General features: G+C 41.4%; 2 protein-coding genes across 3 annotated transcripts in view; both read right to left on the bottom strand.

The window, feature by feature from the left end:
* The window catches only part of LOC128614707 (fatty-acid amide hydrolase 1-like), a 26,745-nt gene extending 24,693 nt beyond the window's left edge, over nt 1–2,052 (bottom strand). The window contains exon 1 of the mRNA XM_053636268.1: nt 1,831–2,052. Coding sequence (XP_053492243.1) covers nt 1,831–2,007 — 177 coding nt within the window. The 5' untranslated portion in view covers nt 2,008–2,052. The remainder of the gene's footprint in view (nt 1–1,830) is intronic.
* Nucleotides 2,053–4,389: 2,337 nt separating this feature from the next.
* Nucleotides 4,390–21,478, bottom strand: LOC128614711 (fatty-acid amide hydrolase 1). Of its 2 annotated transcripts, XM_053636273.1 has the most exons (16): nt 18,483–18,696; nt 18,330–18,374; nt 18,034–18,147; nt 17,424–17,564; nt 15,418–15,551; nt 14,734–14,940; nt 14,267–14,307; nt 14,039–14,163; nt 13,829–13,954; nt 13,258–13,355; nt 12,497–12,596; nt 12,101–12,144; nt 11,474–11,513; nt 7,774–7,882; nt 7,148–7,293; nt 4,390–4,755 (listed from the first exon to the last, which is right to left on the bottom strand). In XM_053636273.1, the coding sequence occupies exons 1-16, from the start codon at nt 18,546–18,548 to the stop codon at nt 4,618–4,620; spliced, it is 1,674 nt and encodes a 557-aa protein (XP_053492248.1). In that variant the 5' UTR covers nt 18,549–18,696; the 3' UTR covers nt 4,390–4,617. The 2 variants fall into 2 exon arrangements, with proteins under 2 accessions (XP_053492248.1, XP_053492247.1); XM_053636272.1 differs by lacking the exons at nt 18,330–18,374; nt 18,483–18,696 and adding an exon at nt 21,287–21,478.
* Nucleotides 21,479–22,804: the final 1,326 nt, after the last annotated feature.

Genomic DNA, 22,804 nt, shown 5'->3' on the forward strand with positions numbered 1-22,804 from the left:
TACACATACACTATACATACATACATAAATACATACACACCACACACACTATACATACATACACCTCCACACACACACACACACACACACACACACACACACAACACATACATACACATCCACACACTATACATACATACACACACACATCCACACACACTATACATACATACACATCCACACACACACACACACATTATACATACATACACATCCACACACTATACATACATACACACACATCCACACACACACACTATACATACATACACACACATCCACACACACACACTATACATACATACACACACATCCACACACACACACTATACATACATACACACACATCCACACACACTACACATAAATACATACACACACACACTATACATACATAATACATACACACCACACGCACTATACATCCACACACACTATACATACATACACATCCACCCACACACTATACATACATACACATCCACACACACTACACATAAATACATACACACACACACACACCACACACACACACACTATACATACATAAATACATACACACCACACGCACTATACATACATACACATCCACACACACTATATATACATACACATCTACACACACACACACACTATACATACACATACACTATACATACATAAATACATACACACCACACACACTATACATCCACACACACTATACATACATACACATCCACACACACACACTATACATACATACACATCCACACACACACACACACACACACTACACATAAATACATACACACACACACACCACACACACACACACTATACATACATAAATACATACACACCACACGCACTATACATACATACACATCCACACACACTATATATACATACACATCTACACACACACACACACACTATACATACACATACACTATACATACATAAATACATACACACCACACACACTATACATCCACACACACTATACATACATACACATCCACACACACACACACACACTATATATACATACACATCCACACACACACACACACACACTATACATACACTATACATACATACATACATAAATACATACACACCACACACACTATGCAAACATACACACACTATGCAAACATACACACACTATGCAAACATACACACACACACACTATGCAAACATACACACACACTATGCAAACATACACACACACACTATGCAAACACACACACACACTATGCAAACACACACACACACACACACACTATGCAAACACACACACTATGCAAACACACACACACACACACTATGCAAACACACACACACTATGCAAACATACACACACACACTATACAAACATACAAACATACACACATACACACACACACACTATACAAACATACACACACACACTATACAAACATACACACACACACACTATACAAACATACACACACACACTATGCAAACACACTTCGGGTTCATCTGTTTATCATCACGTCACACAGCCCCTTAATTTGTGCATATCTGCAAATATCGAACTTCCAGCCAACTTTATGCCAGTAGTTAAAATTTATGTTTAGAATAACTTTTACTGATCTTCTTCCTTGATCTGGATGTTTGATTTGTATTGTATGTTTGTGGTTTTGAATTGTTTTGCATTTTATTCATGTTTTTATGATGGAAGGTGTCCTTGAGGGATTCTTGAAAAAAACAAAAAAGTATTATTATTATTATTACTACATGTGCTGATGAACAGGTGAACCCGGTGTGTGTGTGTGCGCGCGCGTGTGAGTGTGTGTGTGTGTGTGCGTGCGCGTGTATACCTGAGTCTTAAAGCAGCTGACAGCTTTCTCTGCCTGTCCCAGCTCCTTCTCTCTCTTCTCTCTGGCTCTCTGCAGTTTCCTCTTCACCGTCTGATGTTCTCTCCATTTCAGCAGGAAAACACTCACACTGGTAACACAGAACAAGGACACTGCTACACACTTCCACTCAGCATCCATGTCTCAACTCACCTGCCCCAAGCTGTTTCTCTTACCCTCTATATTAACCACAACTACACACACTGAGATCCAACCCGCCCCGCTGACGCGCAGCTTCCGGGGAAGTTTCAGCTTCCGGGTTGCCATGTCCCCATAAAAACCTGCGCAATAAAACATTGTTAATGTATGTTACGATCAGTTTAAAATCACATCTCACACTCTGTATTAAACGCCACAATCATGGCCACGATCACATATAGTGTCGTGTTTATACATTACTAATGTACGTAGAAAATCAGAGAGATCTGAAAGACACAGAGACATGTAGACTGAACAGAACAATACATGCTGACAGACGGAGAAGTAGCTAGAGAGACAGACAGACAGGCAGACATGTAGCTTGAGAGACAGACAGACACAGCTTGAGAGACAGACAGGCAAACATGTAGCTTGAGAGACAGACAGGCAGACATGTAGCTTGAGAGACAGACTAAATAAATAGACAGAATAAAACGTGAAAATATCTTGAGCTTGTGTTAACCACAGGCCTTATTTCAGACCTTTAACCAAAGACACATTCCAAAAAAACCGACTGACTTCAGGACAATGGCTGTCGAATACACAGAAAAATTAAGTCGAGATCATGAGAAAAATACTTTCGTGGACACGCCCCCGGCTGAAAAAATACCCCATAGAAACACACATAGAATGTGTAATGGTTTTAATGGTTATAATGAGAACTGTAATGGTCCCTGTGGGTTTCTACTGGTACTGTAAATTGTTGGCTTTTATTGGTGGTATGTTATGTCTAGCGGATACCATTAAGGACCAATAATGGTAAGGTTTTAATGTTTAGATGATTGTTTGTAATGGTAGTTGTAGTGGAAACCATTAACATTTCTGTGATGGTTTCTGAGGAAGCATGAGACAGAATCTGTTGCTCTGCTGAACAACAGACACAATAGCATTGCAGCAGGGATTCAGCTTATGGTAAACTCGTGAGCTGATTGGGATTCAGAAGAGTCGACTCTTATTGGTGAGCCGAGCCAAATGATTTGATTCGTTGAAACGAGCCAGAGTTCCCATCACTGATCAGCGAAGACCAGCTCAGTCATTTACAGGACACAAGTTATCTGGTAACACTTTACAAAAATAGTACATGAATAATCATGCACTAATACATGAATGAACACCTACTTAAATTTGAACTAACGATGGGTTAACATTAACTACGCGATTCTTATGAATCAATGCGTTAATAACGACCACCTTAAGTATATGTTAAGTGCGTTTGTTACACATTTTAACCCAACAGGCTGAGTTGTGGTACTGTGGCGTAAGATCATTCAGACCAATCAGGGAATTTGATTAGGAGCCAATGCAATACGGATAAGATCAGGGTGACATGGGTATATCCTCTGGTTCTAGTAAGGACTCCTGCAGCTGCATTCTGGACTAACAATATTTCTGAGATGAAAGAAGGCGATCCTAGTAATATTATCTACATGAGCTTCAAATGAAAGACTGGAGTCAATAATCACACCAAGGTCTTTTACGTCTACACATGATGAAACTGAAAGGACATCCAGAGTTACTATGTAATCAGAAAGATTACTTCTAGGTGCATGGGGGTCCCAGTAGAAGTACCTCCGTCTTGTCGGAAACGAGTAAAAGGAAGTTAAAAAGCATCCACCGTCTAATCTCTTTCACACATACCTTAACTTTATTAAGCTGGGGTCTGTCATCTGACTTTGCTGAAACATACATCTGTGTGTCATCAGCATAACAGTGGAAGCTAATACCATGTTTACGAATAATTTTATCCCAAAGTAGCATCTTCTGTTCAAAAAAAATCACAAAAATACTCTGCTAAGGGAATTTGGCCTATGTGTTACCTCATATTTATACCCCTGTGAAACAGGACATCATGCTTGAACAGTTTCCTGTTCCTAGTCACCCAGGTGTACTAAAAAATGTAAAATATCAATGGGAACATACTTTCATATGAATTCATAGGGGTGCCAATAATTGTTGCACACCTACAGTGCCCTCCACTAATATTGGCACCCTTGGTAAATATGAGCAAAGAAGGCTGTGAAAAATTGTCTTCATTGTTGAACCGTTGGATCTATTGTTAAAAAACAATTGCAAACACAACACCAAAAAAATGTTTGTTAAATATAGGTGTGCAACAACTATTGGCACCCCTATGAATGAGTTCTTCGACACCAACCCTAACTACGTCTTCCTGGAGCCCACTTTGTGCACAGGGGCATTATCACGCTGGAACGGCTTTAAAAGTTTGTCGTTTTAATCTCTAGTAAAATGTCTACATTATAAACAAGGTTATATAATGAGAGATTATTGTGCGAGACTGACAATAAACAGACCCAGTTCCCTTACAACCTTTTGAATTGAAATTATTTATTAAACCTCACTTGAACATCAAAGGATTGGTTTCAAATCATATGACTGGGATACATATATAAATGTAAACTTTGCATTCGTAAATATAAACATTATATCCGTACAATATATTTCCATTATATGTTAGCCATTTATAAAAGAAGAGGTTTCTGCTCAAGGATAATGCAATATATATATATATATGTGTGTGGAACGGGTGTGCATTTAGTGCTGTGTGTTGGAGCATTTGTTCTCGGCCCAGAGCTTTTCCACTTCTCTCATTAGGCGTAAACACATCTCTTCCTGCCAGGGCAAAGCCACACACTGCACTGCTATCGGCAGACCCACACCGCCTCGTACAGCCTGGAACACACAAACACACACACACGTAGTTATACATTTACAGCAAGCAGTAGACCCCCTTAACTTATACAGAAGTGATTTGTAGTCTCTATCCAAAGTTCATCCTCATGCTAGGTCAGGGGACTAAGAGTACCATCAGTCTCACAAGTCTATACATAAAGGTGCATCATGGGAAAGTTCGTTATTTTCCGTAATTTAATTCAAAAAGTGGAACTTTCATACGTTCTAGATTCATTACACGTAAAGTGAAATATTTTAAGCCTTTTTTTTTTTTGGTTGTTTTGTTTTAATCTTAATGATTACGGCTTACAGCTCACAGTATCTCAAAATATTCGAATAAAGAATTTATAATACAGAAATGTCGACCTTGTGAAAAGTATGTGAGTAAGCGAGCTCCATGAAGACACAGTGTGTTAAGCTTGGACTGGAAGAACTCGAGTGTCCTGCAAAGAAACCTGACCTAAAACCCTACTGGGTTTTACACCTTTGGGATGAACTGGACCGCTGACTGCACCCCAGGCCTCCTCATCATATATATCAGTCAGGATTTAGGCCTCATCATAGCACAGAGACAGCGCTGGTTAAAGTAGTAAATGACCCACTACTGACCTCTGATCTGATCAGATGCAGGTTGTGTCTCCTTGCTTGTGTTGCTTGACCTTAGTGCAGCTTTTGATACAACTGACTGAGCATAGCATTCTTTTTGATAGAACCTTATGTTAGTGGACCCTAACCCTTATTTGACCGATCGTTATCAGTTCGTAGATATAAATGGCGAGTTCTCTACGCATACCGAGGTAAAATTTGGTGTTCCGCAAGGTTCTATTTTAGGCCCACTGCATTTTTTTCTCTTCTGTATATATGCTACTTCTGGATCAAATTATTCGTAAACGTGGTATTAGCTTCCACTGTTATGCTGATGATACACAGCGGTATGCTTCGGCAAAGCCAGATGACAGACCCCAGCTTAATAAAGTTAAGGTCTGTGTAAATGAGATTAGACATTGAATTCTGACAAGACAGAAGGACTTCTACTAGGATCACGTGTAGCTAGAAGTAAGCTTTCTGGATCACATAGTAACTCTGGATGGACTTTGTTTCATCATGTGCAGCAGTAAAAGACCTTGGAGTGATTATTGACTCCAATCTTTCATTTGACGCTCATGTAGATAATATTACCAGGATAGTCTTCTTTCATCTCAGAAATATTGCTAAGATGAGAAATATAATGTCAATACACGATGCAGAAGAAATAGTTCATGCTTTTGTTACATCTAGGTTGGATTATTGTAATGCCTTACTGTCTGGATGTTCCAGTAGGAGCATAAACAAACTCCAGTTAGTCCAGAATGCAGCTGCTAGAGTCCTTACCAGAACCAGAAGATACGACCACATCACCCCGATCTTATCCACACTGCATTGGCTCCTAATCAAATTTCACATGGATTATAAAAATACTACTATTGACCTATAAATGCCTCTAAATGTTTCATGTCTTTTGTTATGCTGCTAATTTCTCAGGTTTTAGTGCGTGTATATATATATATATATATATATATATATATATGAATGATTGGGTATTTGTGTTTATTTATTTATGAATGGGTCAGCTGTTATTACTTGTGAGTGGTTTTAACCGGACATTTGGTACTTAATTTCGTTCCAGGTCAAGTACATGTGTTGGAATGACAATAAAAATCCTCGAATCCTTGAATAAAGCACCGAATGTTCTCGTGCCACTGTACCTGAGAGAACTGTTGGTCTTTTATGCCCGGCCACGTGTACCTCGATCAAAAGGTGCAGGCTATTTATTAGCACCTTGAATAGTGAAAGCGATAGCAGCGTTCCAATTAGAGTCAGGTGACTTCCAGTGTTTAAGTCTATCCTGAAAACATATTTCTCTAGTCACGCCTTTGTGAATCGTTTTCTCATAGGTAAAGGAGCAGATCTATAGGGATCACGGGCATAGAGTGTTTTGGTGAACTGAGGACCCCTCCCACCCACTCTCACATGTCCAGTCAGGTTTGTTGGAGGTGGAGTGGCTACACACGTAACAATTAGCATGGTGGGTTTTTTTTTCTTGACACAGACTTGTACTCGTGTTTAAATGCTGTTTGAAACCGTAGAAATGCTGCCACCTTGTGGGCAAGATTCAGCATTTAACTGCCTGTAAATTGAAAGGTGGACTTCAGCATTAAAACTACAGCATGCAAAATGTAACAAAAAAATAAAAGATCATTAAAAGAAAATAAAAATAAAATACAGCACCGTTATATGGGATCTTATGAGAATATGGCTGGACAATTCTCAGTGAACTGAGTTACAGGCCAACGAGTTCCATGGCCCAAGTTGTAACCTCTACCAGGTAAAATAAACCGTGTATCATGTTCACCTCGACAAAGGTCTTGTCCCAGGCGTCTCCAAAGTATCCTCTGTAGTGTTTCAGCTGATCTTCGTCCTCGGCCGTGACCTCAGTGACAGGAACGACTCCAGCAGGGAAGTTGAGCAAGTTGTACAATGCAGTGTAACTCAGAGCAGCTGCACCACCAGCACACACACACATACAAAATCAGGAATAGTGTCGCAGCGGATCAAATCCATTAGACAACACGCAACTATTCGATCATTAAATATCTGGCCTGATGATTATACAACAAAAAACTATTTACTGTTCTCTAAAAGGTCAAATTACAGTTCAGTGTTTAGGTTTGCACATCATGGCCTAATATTCTAATCAGTACAACTTGCTGATGGTCTAACGCCGCCTGACACTCCTAGTCTGATTAGCCCCGCCCAATCTCGCCTGAAATTCTGTCGAGGTGAACGTAGACAGTGGAAGGTTATTACACTGAGACCCAACGTTAACTGAATTCACATTTTCAGCATTTATGTAAGGTATTAAAACATGACCGGGTGTGCTGTTATAGGAAAATAATCAACAACAATATCATCTGTACGATGAAGCAGAGTTACAGGTACTACCCTGAGCACCAAACAAGGAAGAAATCTATACGTTACAGCTTTGTTTTCCGGCGTAGTTGAAGTTGTAGGCCGGGCCCAGCATGGGGCAGAGCAGAACGTCCAGCTCCAGCTTCCTCCACTCAGCTACCGTCTCATGGATATATACCTACAAACATGAACAACATGCCTATAATGTTTCCTGCATCATTAATGAAAACCCTCTGGGTCATGCAGTTATAGGAAAATAATCAATCAATCAATCAATCGATTGGGAAACTGGCGCTTCTCGCTTTCTGCCATTCTGACTTTTCTGAGCCAATTATCAGATCACATGATTTGCTGAGGCAAAGTTACATGACTTTTTGGATGCGCATCGAGGAATTTATTCAGTAAATGGGGTTACAACCCCAATTCCGAAAAAGTTGGGACAGGATGGAAAATGCTAATAAAAACAAAGAGGAGTGATTTGTAAATGTGCTTTGACTTGTTTTTTTTTAACATATAAAGACAAGGTATTTGATGTTTTATCTAATCAACTGCATAGTTTTTTGTTTTTTTTTTTAAAGGTAATCGTTTATTTTGAAATTGATGCATGCAACACGTTCCAAAAACATTGGGACAGGGACAATTTAGGGCTAATAGCGATGTGACGAGTTGAAAAGGTGAGGTAATCGTCTAACCATAGTATATAAGGAGCCTCCAAAAAGCGCCTAGTCCTTCAGAGCACGGACGGGTCGAGGCTCGGCGATCGGCCAACTGATGCGCCAGCGAATAATCCAACACTTTGAGAACATTCCCCAAAGACATATTGGTAGGATTTGGGGTATTTCACCTTCTACAGCACACAATATAATTAAAAGATTCAAGGAATCCAGTCAAATCATGGTGCGTAAAGGGCGAGGACGAAAACCGCTTCTGAATGCGTGTGATCTCCTCCCTCAAGATTCATAAGAGTGTAATGGAGATCCTGACATGGGCTCGGGAATACTTTGGTAAACCTTTGTCAGTCGACACCATTCGCCGCTGCATCTACAGATGCAAGTTAAGGCTTTACTCTGCAAAGCAGAAGCCGCACATCAACACTGCCCAGAAGCTCCACCCACTTCTCTGGGCTCGGTCTCATCTGAGATGGACAGTAGCACAGTGGAATCATATTTTGTGGTCTGCCGAGTCGACATTTCAAATAGTTTTTGGACAAAAAAACTATTTGAAATGTCGTGTTCTCCGGGCCAAAGAGGAAAAGGACCGTCCGAGCTGTTATCAGCATCAGGTCCAAAAGTCAGCGTCTGTCATGGTATGTGGGTGTGTCAGTGTCCATGGCAGGGGTAACTTGCACATCTGTGAGGGCAGCATTCATGCAGAAAGATATGTACACATTTTGGAACAACATACACTGCCACCCAGAGCAGGACAACAACATTCTGCCCGGATTACAAGCACATGGTCGCGTAAACAGAGAATGCGGGTGCTAGCATGGCCCGCTGCAGTCCTGACCTGTCTTCCATTGAGCACGTGTGGTGCATTATAAAGCCCAAAATAAAGCAACAAAGGCCCTATACAGCTGCGCAGCTGAAGAAATGCATAATGGATGAATGGCGGAAAATTCCACTTGCTAAACTTAACCAACTGGTGTCTTCACTCAGCATCCAAACGCTTAATAAGTGTTATGAAAAGAAAAGGTTTTGTTACACAGCAGTAAACAGTCGACTGTCCCACCTTTTTTGGAGTGTGTTCCAGTCATCAGATTTTAAATGAGTGTATATTTTCAAAAATAAATTTAATTCGCAAAGTAAAACATCAAATAACGTGTTAATAATGTAAGGCTGGTGCCAAGATATCTGAACCTGGACAGAACTGCTCTCTGTCACGAGTTCCCCTTTAAGCAGCGCGCTGTGGAGCATGGGAGCGCACGTGCACGAGCAGGTGCGCGAGCACCTGCTTTTCCCTTGTTGACAGTAGTGACATTTGGACACGTGTGTTTGTTTATGTTTCCGTCATGTCTCCTCCCTGTTCTGTCATTGGCTGAGATTTTCAAGCGTGTCTGCATCCCCCTCAGCTGCGATCATTTACGACATTGATCATCTCCGCATATATACCGCGCGCCTCCCAGCACACAAGGCGGAATATTATAGTAGCTTAGTTTAGAGTCCTTACGATAGATAACCATAGTCATAGTTCATGTCATGTTTCGAATCATAATCATAATCATAATCATAGTCATAGTCCATGTCATGTTTAGGTTCGTTTGTTTAGTTCACGCTGCTTTCTCTGCTACCAGTCCCGCGCTATTGTTCATGTTTCTTGTTTTGTTTCTCGACCCTGTATTTCCGTGACCGCGACCTTGATTCCTGCCTCGCCCCTTTATGCCTGTTTGCCGATCGCCTGAACTTTGCATGTTACTGGATTACGTTTGTGGATCACGTTTTGGATTTGTCTGCCTGTCTCTCTCTTAAATAAAACTGTTCATACTGCACTTGCATCCTACCTTATCTCCGTTACGTCACGATATGTGACAGAATATTCCGCTCCGACGAGGACGTCGCCCTGTTTCCCTGCTCTGCTGAGTACAGCGCTCTGCTTCCCTGTTCAGCCGAGGACGTCGCTCTGCTTTCCTGCTCCGCCGAGGACGTCGCTCTGCCTTCATGCTCCGCCGAGGACTTCGCTCAGCCTGTCTACCCGGCCGGGGTCGTCGCTCTGCCTACCTGTTCAGCTGAGGACGTCGCTCTGCTTTCCTGCTCTGCCGTGTACGTCGCTCTGCTTTTTTGTTTCACCAAGAACGCCGTGCGGTCTCCAGGCTCTGCTTGGGACATTCTGCCCAGGGGGCCGGGGCCGCCAATGGAGATGGATGTTTCATGGCACTCCGGGAGGAGTGCCCTTGGGGGGGGTTCTGTCACGAGTTCCCCTTTAAGCAGCGCACTGTGGAGCATATGAGCGCGCGAGCACCTGCTTTTCCCTTGTTGACAGTAGTGACATATGGACACGTGTGTTTGTTTATGTTTCCGTCATGTCTCCTCCCTGTTCTGTCATTGGCTGGGATTTTCAAGTGTGTCTGCATCGCCCTCAGCTGCGAGCATTTACGACACTGATCATGTCCGCATATATACTGCGCGCCTCCCAGCACACAAGGCGGAATATTATAGTAGCTTAGTTTAGAGTCCTTACGATAGATAACCATAGTCATAGTCCATGTCATGTTTCATGTTTAGGTTCGTTTGTTTAGTTCATGCTGGTTTCTCCGCTACCAGTCCCGCGCTACTGTTCATGTTTCTTGTTTTGTTTCTCGACCCTGTATTTCCGTGACCGCGACCTTGATTCCTTGAGTATCTGTGTATTTAGCTGAGAGCTCTCTAAGATTCAGAGGATCTTCTGTAGTATTATGTTTGAATGTGATTGGTAATGTTGAGTAACGCTGAATGGAATTCTTTCTTCTTAGTATTGGATTTGGACATGTCCATACCTGCTTAATAAATTGTTACGTTTGAATATTTATTCTGATCTTCCCTGAAATTATTGTCTCTAGTAGATTACGTTAAGTCCTTGTTACCACAAATCTGCGACCAGGTTAGTACAGACTAAAATCCAGGTTTAGGTATAGCACTGGGGCAAGCTGAGTGAGTTTTTAGAGTCCAGGCTAACGACTTGGCTTTAGTTAAGTGTAAGTTCCGTAGTGTTGATCGACCGATCTAAATAGGGTGAGCTTCATATATGTGTAATATATATATATAAAGTTTCACAACGATTAGATTCACACCCGTACCTGGACCTCATTGTGCTGCTTCCACAGTTCTTCTACACCACTGCAAAGTAAAAGAAGATGAACCACTTAAGCAAATCAACCATTTTCCCAAAAGGTCTTTAAAGCAGAAAACAGAAGTAACTACCAGACTAAGCACACATCGTTCCAATCAGATCACTTACAATCCAATTACTCCAAAGGGATAAACAACTAACAAAACAAAACGCTGTAGATAAGAGCGTTCGTCATGTTTACTATTCAGGCATAATTGAAGGATTTAGGAAACACAGCTTTTCAGCGTTTTGCCCCAAACACACACACGTCTATATGACTCAGCGATCCTAAGTATGACACCGTACTTTCATTTCTGATCTCGAGACCCATCCTATATTGTTATATTTTTCAATTAAAAAACGAATAAGCTTTAAAATGATGAATTGAAGAACTTAAAGAGAAAAAAAAAAAATATACACCTCGCAAATACAATAAAGTATCGATCGAATAAACTTCACCGTACAAAATCTCTTTAAATGTACACTTTAAATGAAATGAGGTACAATTAGTTCTTCATCCAGTCCATTATTTCTTTGCTGGTGTCGCTCCAGTACCGATACCGGGTGTCATTTTATAAGAGACTTTCAGTCTTACCGAACACCACAGATAGCGTGTATAGACGCAGCCACGCGTGGAGACTAAGACGAAAGACACACAAAAAATATATATTAATAATCAAGCTTTCAAGACAACCACAAATTAGTTAACGCTAAAATTTCAAAATGCTGCAGCTCATGTCCTTACTAGGAAACTCTCATGTTATCCAGTTTACAATAAAAACGAAGCAACACTAACTTTTGAAAATGAAAAACTTTTTTTTTCCCTCTAGAGATTAGCTAGACAGATTAGCTGCTAATAAAGCAACAATAACACATTCAAATGAGAATATAGTCATATAAAATCGACATAAAAATCAATCTCTCAACACCTTCGCTATATATTGCTGCCTGTCTGTGCTGTACATGAAATAAACAAGTCGAATAATCTCACGATGGGTCTGAGGAGCAGCGACACCAGCCTCTTCCCAAACAGAGGATACGCACAGTACAAGACCTGATGCTTCATAGTTGGATCGACCGGGCCTTTCTTACTGAAAAAGGACACACACACACACACACACACAGGGTCGGGAGGGTTTATTTAGAAATGTTCAAAAATAACATTAAAAAAAAATATATATATATATATATATATATATATATATATATATATATACCTTCTGAAATCATTCACTCATTTGAATGGCCGTGTAATACGAAGCAATGCAATAATATGAAATTAAACACGACCTTATATGGCCATGGGCGTTGTTACGACTCAGGACAGCTGTCGTTTGCTGTTATTCTAAAGCGACTGTTTGACGCCGTACACGACAACGCTTCGCAGTACGCTAATGGTTGAGAGGCAGGAATTTGGCCAATAGTTGCTGCAAGGATTTTATAAATCGACCAATCGGTGTGCAGGAAGGCGGGAATTACAGAGAGGGGGTAAAGCAATGCAAATATGCGCACACATGACGCCGTATTAGACCATAAACACATCATAATGAAACTAAAGCCGGGTCCCGGGAAAAGGAGGACGTGTGGTCACCCTAACAGGTTGCTCACGTGAGCCACAATTACCAGGTTTTTTTTTTTTGGTATCCTGATTACTGTACTCCGTTCCTCCCCGAGCCTGAGCGCACATTACAGGATCGTGTAACAGTGGCTAGAACACGAATAACAGAATGGCAGAGAGAAGATCTGACTCACAAGTGCTGCAGGAGTGTGGCGCCGCCGTCTGCCACGTTTCCCCTCACAACAAACTCGTGGAAGGCGGTGAATGTCCTGAGAGGGTTAAACGGAATCAGCTACAGCGGAGAGAGCGAGAGGAGGATACACAGGAGTTTACACACACGTACTGTACACACAAATACACACACACACACAGACTACATAAATACAGATACTTACATATTTACAATGTACATGTTGGTCTAAAAAGACATTCAAATGATAGTTTACAGTAGTTTCCTAGTTTCCTGTTTCCATAGTTTCCTCTCTCACTAGTTTCCTGTTTCCATAGTTTCCTGTCTCACTAGTTTCTAGTTTCATGTCTTCATCATTCCCATCTCTGTAGTTTCCCGTCACTAGTTTCCCAGTCTCCCTAGTCTTAGTGTCTAGTCTTGTTTCCGGTTTTCTTCACGTTTGCCTTGCATTATAGTATCATCTGTAATCAGTCCTGCTATGGATTCTAAAAACACTTGTTTATAAAGCCCCAAGTGTCTACATCCCCCCAGCTTCGGGCTCCAACATGATACACGTGAGGCTCGAGCACTCATACCGTGTGTCCTGCTTTTTCCAGGAGCTCTTTGGTCTCTAGTAGAGCTCTGCTCATGCTTGGAGACGGCTGAAAGTACCCGTTGTTCTCGTAGTAACCGATCCTCAGGGGCTCAGAGCTCTCGTACACCTGGTAAAAGAAAAATTAATGGGATTAAGTATCAAGAGACACGACACGCAATACTGCTGCACTGGAGCGGACTGCGTTCGGTACCTGCTGGTTGAACGGTATTGGAGGAACCGTAGGGTCCAGAGTGAACATGTCTGGACAGAGTAAAGCTCTCATACACAGAGCCAGACTCTCAACATCACGGGCCATGGGACCAATGGACGTCAGGGCTGGAAACGAACATTTATTCCAAAGACATTGTCATTTAATGGTCACGTTTGCTAGCTACTACTCTCCAAATCTATAGGAACTGAGTATCTGGAACTGTCTTACATGTCTTCCCACCTTTTACACACGAAGACAGTCCATGCAAGCTGCATGAAAAGAAAGTCATCGTTATAGTGTTATGAATTACAGTCCTATGAATCATGTTCTCATAAGGCAAGATGCTAACAGGCTACTGAATTGGCAAAGCAAATATCCATAGTGGCTAGTGAGCTTTAACATTAATAGCTCTGAGTTCTGAGCCCCGAGTTACATTAACATTTATTCATTACATTCAGATGCTTTTATCCAAATGAGGAAATGCGAGCAAAAGTTCAAATGAGTTCAAATGTTCTCACAGCTAGGCCCTTTATACATTTGTTCAATCAAAAAAGGACGATGGTTACCTTCTGAATTAAACGAGGAGAACGTGTCCACCGTAATAATATTATCATATATTGCGATATTTTGTATAAGGGATTATAACTACATGCGCAATTATCATTCTTGATCTCACGCATGAAATATAAAAACACCTTATCCGGTTGTTTGTGGGTTTTAAGCCGCAGATGCCACAGAAGGCTGCCGGGATGCGGACACTTCCTCCGAGGTCGCTTCCCAGACCCAGAATAGATCCTCCTCCAGCGATCAGAGCACCCTCGCCTCCTGAAGAGCCGCCGCACGTCTTCTCGACGTTGCAGGGGTTCACCGTCCTCCCGTATATGGGGTTACTACATTCATAGCTGCAATTTTTTTAAACAGCACACACACACACACACACACACACACACACACAATACTAGTTCAATAAAGCATCAGAATTGGTTCTGTATAGCACAGTGATGGTGGTGAACTCATAATGAATTCATAATGCATAATTATGCATAATTATGCAAAAATAATGCAAAAATAATGCAAAATAATGCATAAATGCATAATTCATAAAGCATCATACCCAGTCCAAATCTTTTCAGATAGGCACTTGTTTTAGAACAGCGTATAAAAGTATGCCAGCTCCAGAAGTGCCAATATTTCTCTTTTCGTCAGATTTATAAAAAATAAAAAAAAAAGAAAGAAAGAAAACAAGTCGAGTGTAGACGCTACTTAATAATAAACTTTCTTTTCTTGAGCTGAAATGGGCGTGGCTTCCACTTGGCGTCCTGCCCTCACTAAGCACATGCGACACCGAGTGTGTGTGTGTTTTGTAGAGCGTTTCTTACTTGAGGAGACCCTGTGGGATGTTGGTTTTGATGAAGGGGATTGCACCCTGCTTCTTCAGTACCGAGACCAGCACACTGTCCTTAACGGCAGGATCATCCAACTTAGTCAACACGCCACAGGTAGAGTCGTAGCCCTACACACACACACACACAGAACCATTCACACATATACATCGATCAGCCATAACATTAAAACCACTGACAGGTGACGTGAATAAAATTTTGATTGTTGAGGGGTGGGATATATTTATTAGGCAGCAAGTGAACAGTCTGTTCTCGAAGCAGACATACACTCACCATCCACTTCATTAGTATCATATCACAGCAAACCACTGATTACATTTCCCATCCTGCACTGCGGCCTACAAACATGGCAGCCATGGACGGCAATTCCCAGAAACACGCATTCATTCTAATCACGCACACCTGCGTCCACACAATCACACCACAGTTTAAAAGGACTTTCGAGGCGTTCACTCTTTGCGAAGTATTGAGTGTTATCACCGTACCAAGCGTTTGTACCCTGGTCCTCGTTTTGATTCATGTTCTTTGATCTTGTTTCTTGTTTCTCGTTCTCGATTCTTGCCTCGCCTCGTTTATGCCTGTTTACAGATCGTCTGACCCATTGCTTGTTTTTGGCCACGCTCTTGTCTCATGATTTGAATTTGTCTGCCTGCCTCTCTTTATTAAAAGCTCTTATCTGCACCTGCATCCTGCATGGCCAGATTGGTTTCAAGCTGCCAGGACGGATATAGTAACTCGAACAGTCACCGTTTACAACCGTGGTGCGCAGAAAAGCATCTCAGCATGCTCCAAACATCTAACCCTGAGGTGGATGAGCTACAACAGTACAACACCACATCAGGTTCAACTCCTGTCAGCCAAGAACAGGAATCTGAGGCTATCATGAGCACAGACTCGCTCAAACTGGACAGTAGAGGATTAGAAAAAAATCACCTGGTCTGTTTCCCGTTTAAATCTGTCCAGTTTGGGCAATTAAACCTTTTTTTTATTTAATCGCTGAAGTTGACCACACTAATTCCTGCTCTATTTATCATTTTATTAACTGTTCCGCTGAGTCAACCTTTACCCAAGTGTGCTACATAAATAAACACACCCTGTCTGGTTTTCTTACTCCAACACAATATATAGTAGAACTCTGTTGTTAAATTTTAACCAGAACAGACACAGTGATAAACCAGGACACACCACTGCATTATGGGAATTCAAGTCACATATTTGTGACAAGCACCCGAACCATGTCTATGCACAAATGAGCACTAAGTAGCGTCAATTAACTTATCCTGGATGGCGTTTATGTTACATAGTCCTAGTCATGGTTCTTGTAATAAAATAACTAGTAATAAAATACTCTGCGCTCGCATCCGTCTCCAAACCGTCCGTGGCAACCGCACTACCAAATAGCGAGCTAAAAATATCTTTAGCCTACACAAGCTTCCCTTTCTTGAAAGGAATGGTGATAATAGGCTTAACAAAAACACTCTCAGCACCTTTAACGGCATACACATACCTGAAAAAAATCAACTCTCGTTGATGGTCAAGTAAGAACTCAGTGATATCCTGGTTTGGAGGCTCTATTCAGACAGATCAGGGTTTATAAACCATTTGAGGTCCTCATGAACCACACCTTTTTTTTGTCTTTATTGTTTTGTGTATTTCTCTCTGTGGTCCTCTGCGACGCCACTTAGAGGTTGGTTTTTTCGATTTATTTTGTTGAATGATATCTGGTTCATTCCTAGCTTTGAACTGCATTTGAAGACCCGTGTCTGTGTTGTTTTTTTTTTACAGTATCCTCGCTATAATATCGACACGATGAAGAACTTTAAAGCATTAGCTATTGTTTTCCCCACTACAAACAAGCTATATTCCTGATTTAAAGTCCTACAGGTTAACCTTATAGTCACTAGTTCTTCTCCAATACATGGGATTGGATCACAAAACCACAACTATGCTAGTTCCGTAGTGTTCCTTCGGTCGGTCAATACCTCATAATCCAGATTGTCCTTGATGCTGATGGGAATGCCGTACAGAAGGCCGTCTTTGTGCGACTCGATGTCCTGCAGTTGTTTCAGACTCTCCGTGAGGACAGCAGTGCTACAGTTCACTTTCCTGTTCGCCTCCAGAGCCTTTAGGGCACAGGACAAGTTGAGTATAGAGTTCTTACTACACGATTTGTTACCTGACCAAATGTTTAGTGATCAGTTTTCACACAGCTGCCAAACTTCTGCACAATTAAAGCACTAGTTTAATAAGCATTGGGCTCGTGTTAAACTGAATGCAGCGCTTATGATAGAAAGGTTCGAACCTAACACACACAGCAAAGAGTGAATCGTGTTTGTCTGTGTTCACAAAAGCGTAAAATAACATTTTACTACCTAGGAGAGTTCAGTATCACCCGTGTATTATTTACGTTTTCGATACATCTCAGATACGGTTCTCATATCTAAAGACAAAGTCCTTTCTTTACTGAGTTAATGGCAGAGATGGCAGAGAAATTGGATATGTAAGTGTATACAGGTGAGATCTGGGGGCACGTGTGGGTGTGCGAACACTGTGTGAAATTGTGAATGAGTGAGATTCCAGAGTGCACTGAACTTTTTCCATGTAGGCGTGGAGAACAGCGTCGGGCTGCAGAGATCCATCTCTGATCCGTTTACTCAGCTCAGCTAGAGGGAGAGTCACGATGGAGCTCAAATCAACACCAGCATTCTGCAAACACACAAGACTGATCAAACCAGATGTTACGCAATCAGAGAGACAGACAGACAAATAGGCTGAAATAGACAGACATGTAGTTTGATGGTCACACAGACAGGAAGGTAGGGAGAAAGACAGACAGACAGACGTGTACCTCGACAAACAGACAGACAGACATGTAGCGTGATACATACTGTGCAGTGTGAGAAAGACAGCAGCGAATTCACACGTACACACACCTATACACACACAAAATGGGAAAATGGTCTAACAGAACACTATATATAACTGTATAGATAGATCGCATCACGACATTCATAAAAAGGTAAAACTGTCATAAATACTACCTCAACCCCACTGAACACCTTTGGGATGAACTGGAACGCCAACTGCACCCCAGACCTCCTCATCATCCCAACATCACTACCTGACCTCACTAACGCTCTTGTAGATGAATGAACACAAATCCCCACGGCCACGCCCCAAAAACTAGTGGAAAGCCTTCCCGGAAGAGTTTATTAGGAGATTCCCAAAAAGAAGCTTATTATAGCAGCAAAGGGGCGAATAAATCTGTAATGCGATATTCAACAAACACATATTAGTGTGATGGTCGGGTGTCCGTCGGGTGTCCACAAACTTCTGGCCATATAGTACAAGTTATTTGAGTAGAACTGTTGTAAATGGTCTGTTATGGCATCATTTATTAACGGTTGCATGATTAAAATAATTAAAATAATTAAAATAATACATTCGTGCCACTACTGATGTGTGGCTGTACAGATTATACGGTCGTTTTATTTCTTTGTCTCCAGCTTGGAATTAATTCACCGCAAAGCCGGAGTGTGTAATGTTCATAGGTGCCCTAGGCGAAATCCGACATGACGCCCGATCTGCATTTACTGTGGAACTATATACAATAAAATACATAAAGAATAAATGAAAATATAATAAATACGATTTTTTATTAGTAGTTATTATCTTTACTATTTTTGCGTATTTATGAAAAATGGTAACATAATAAAGGCCATTTCCATTTTTCGTGTTCTTGACCTAATAGTCTGCACTTCACCTAATAGGCCAGCAGGTGGCACTTCAACTTCATTTAATTCAATACAAGAGCCATCCATCCATCCATCCATCCATCTTCTATACCGGTTCTCCTTCAGGGTTACGGGGGAACCTGGAGACTATCCCAGGGAGCATCGGGCACGAGGTGGAGTACACCCTGGACAGGGTGCCAGTCCATCGCAGGGCACACTCACATACACAATCACATACACACTCACACACTACGGACACTTTGGACATGCCAATCAGCCTACCATGCATGTCTTTGGACTGGGGGAGGAAACCGGAGTACCCGGAGGAAACCCCCGCAGCACGGGGAGAACATGCAAACTCCGCACACACAGTCCCCGGCGGGACTCGAACCCCGGAGGCGTGAGGCGAACGTGCTAACCACTAAGCCACCGTGCGCCCCTGACTGTAAGTCTTTCCATTCAAATGCTATTGAAGTTAGAAACGTGTAGTATGTAACTTTATGTTACAATGTTATATGTTACAATGTTGTATGTAACTTTAGAGCTGGTCCCTTAATTGTTTGCGAATATCGAACATCCAAATTCAAGCCAACGCTTCAATGCTAATTCACTATATAGGGACTTGTGAATGAGTGAACGAGTGAGCGGTTCGTTTTCGTGTCCATTATAAGATTGGACTCTCTCTCTCTCTCTCTCTCTCTCTCTCTCTCTCTCTCTCTCTTTCTCTCTCTCTCTCTCTCTTTCTCTCCCCTTTTTTCGCTCTCACAGATCTCTCTGCCTCAATTGGACCTGCTGACGTTGTGCACGGGGATTGGACAGGTGGGGACAATTATGTTCCTATCGTGTTGTCCCATTCCCCTGTCTTGCCGTATATGGTGTGGCTGAGTTTATTATTTGTATATATTGCTACCTATTGTAAATATTTTTCTTGGTATCACGAAAGCTGTAGGGGTTGAGTGCCGTTTATTTTGAGTCAGTCTTTTGTTCTCCGTTTTGATTCAGCTAGGGAGTTAAGTTAGTATTTTATTTTGAAGTACCTTTGTCTGTTGTTAGTTTATTTAAATTAATACTTGGCAAGATAGCGCCTGTTTTGTTTATTATTTTGGCCTTGACCAGCCCTGAAGAGATTTGCTTTCTGAGTGATTCTGTTTGTTTTGGGATTATTTCGTTCTTGCAATCATTAAATTGTCAGGGAAATCAAAGAGTTGAACGAAACGTGTGTCGACCTCATTATTATGATTGAGTTATGTTAATAGTTTTTATATTACCTAGACCGGGGTCATAACACGCTTACTTACAAAGCTGCTCATCATGTGGCTCCTCTTTATTTCTATCAGAACTTCTTCAACTTTACATTCCCCCACGTTCTTGAAGATCATCTTCTGCGCACTTATTTGTCTGCTCATAAGTCAAAACACTGGTATAAAGTTAGCTTGAAGTTGGATGTTTGATATTTGCACATATTCGCAAATTAAGGGACCGTCTCTAAAGTTACATACGACATTGGTGTACACGTTTCTAACTTCAATAGCATTTAAAGGGAATGACGTACAGTCACAAAACCAACTGTATAGTATTCATGCAGGTGTCAGCTATAACACACACCTTTTAGATTTTTTAGACACCTACATGAACACTTTACAGCTGGTTGTGTGACTGTAAGTCGTTCCCTTCAAATGCTATTAATCTTTAAATTATGGTATATTTTGTGTATGGGCCCATTCAGTAGTGAAATACATATCAAATTTACATATGATTTAATAGTTTATTTTGTTAAATCTCAAAAATCTAAAAGGTGTGCGTTATAGCTGACACCTTCATGAATTCTTTACAGTTGGTTTTATACATTCCCTTCAAATGCTATTGAAGTTAGAAACATGTATACCAATGTCGTATGTAACTTTAGAGACGGTCCCTTAATTTGTGCTTATCTTGTATTTTATTCATATGTTTTTATGCTGGAAGGTGAAGGTATCCTTGAGTGCCTTGAAAGGCTCCTGAAAATAAGTATTATTATTATTATTATTATTATTATTATTATTATTACTACATGTGCTGATGAACAGGTGAACCCGGTGTGTGTGTGTGTGTGTGTGTGTGTGTGTGCATACCTGAGTCTTAAAGTAGCTGACAGCTTTCTCTGCCTGACCCAGCTCTTTCTCTCTCTTTTCTCTGGCTCTCTGCAGTTTCCTCTTCACCGTCTGATGTTCTCTCCATTTCAGCAGGAAAACACTCACACAGGCAACACAGAACAAGGACACTGCTACACACTTCCACTCAGCATCCATGTCTCAACTCACTTGCCCTCTTACCCTCTATATTAACTACACAGTGTGAACCAATATGACCCACCCTCGAGCAGTTTATTTTGACTCTGCATGAATCAATGAGTCACATGTAAGGTTGCCAAGTACTGAGAAGTCAGTTCTTTTCAGGTCAAAGCTGAAAACCGGCTTGCATAGATGAACTGTTATTGTTTATATACTGAATTATGCAATGTTACAGAAGCCCCAAGCAGCAGGGCCTCAAATGTAAAATTTCCGCACTGCTTGCTGACCTGGCTTCTTAGTATCATAGAAGATACGACCACATCACCCCGATCTTATCCACACTGCATTGGCTCCCAGTGAAATCTCGCATTGATTAAAAAATACTAATATTGACCTATAAAGCACTAAACGGTCTCGCGCCACAGTACCTGAGAGAACTTTTGGTTTTCTTTGATCCACCATGCCTACTTAGATCAAAAAGTGCAGGCAGGGGGAATAACTTTCTCTTATAGAGCCCCACAGTTATGGAACAGCCTTCTAATTAGTGTTCGGAACTCAGACACAGTCTCAGTGTTTAAGTCTAGGCTGAAAACGTATTTGTTTACTCAAGCTTACAATGAGTAGACTTTCTTTTACGCAAAGCATACAGCCTTACCTAACAATCTCTCTCTCTCTTTAGCTCCCTCTCCCTCACTCCTTCTGTCGACCCACACATGATTTTAAGGAGATGCCAGTGATCCTGATCCTGTCTGCTCTCCGGACCTGCAGGATCCATCCTGATGCCCTACCTCTGGATGGAGCTCTCATCAACTGGAGACTACAGTCTGGAGATTGCTGAGGACGGTACCGCTTGAAGTACCATGGAAATGGTTTGGACCTCAATTCCACATGGACGTTGTCGCTGTGGTTGCTGGGACTACGGTTGCTGCGATGTCCTTAGGACTGCAATTACCACGTGGACTAGTTCAACAGTGGACTATTTCAACAAACAGACTTCATATAAAAACCATAATGAACGTTCCTTTACTTTCACACTATCCGTCGTGACCCAGATGAGGACGGGTTCCCTTCTGAGTCTGGTTCCTCTCAAGGTTTCTTCCTCATATCATCTTAGGGAGTTTTTCCTCACCACCGTCACCACCGTCTCGCTCAATAGGGATAAATCCACACACTTAAAATCTCTATCCTGTTTTTATATGTTTCTGTAAAGCTGCTTTGAGACAATGTCCGTTGTTAAAAGAGCTAAATGAATTGTCTCAAAGTTTTAACTTTCTGTTGGGAAACCATCTGTTCCAAGACGTTGATGACTTCCTCTTTGTCAATAGGAACGTCACTCTCTATCCCAAGTAGCAGCAAGTC

This window comes from Ictalurus furcatus, chromosome 11 (genome assembly GCF_023375685.1).
Source record: "Ictalurus furcatus strain D&B chromosome 11, Billie_1.0, whole genome shotgun sequence".
Taxonomy (NCBI): domain Eukaryota; kingdom Metazoa; phylum Chordata; class Actinopteri; order Siluriformes; family Ictaluridae; genus Ictalurus; species Ictalurus furcatus.

Excerpts from the sequence above, each read along its gene's own strand:
- LOC128614711 (XM_053636272.1), bottom strand. The coding sequence starts at position 21,463 with ATGGATGCTGAGTGGAAGTGTGTAGCAGTGTCCTTGTTCTGTGTTGCC. Across the intron at positions 17,565-18,033 it reads TCCACGCCTACATGGAAAAA|GCTCTGGAGGCGAACAGGAA; the intron begins GTTCAGTGCACT and ends TGTGCCCTAAAG. Across the intron at positions 7,294-7,773 it reads CTACGCCGGAAAACAAAGCT|CTGCTCTGAGTTACACTGCA; the intron begins GTAACGTATAGA and ends CTGGTGGTGCAG.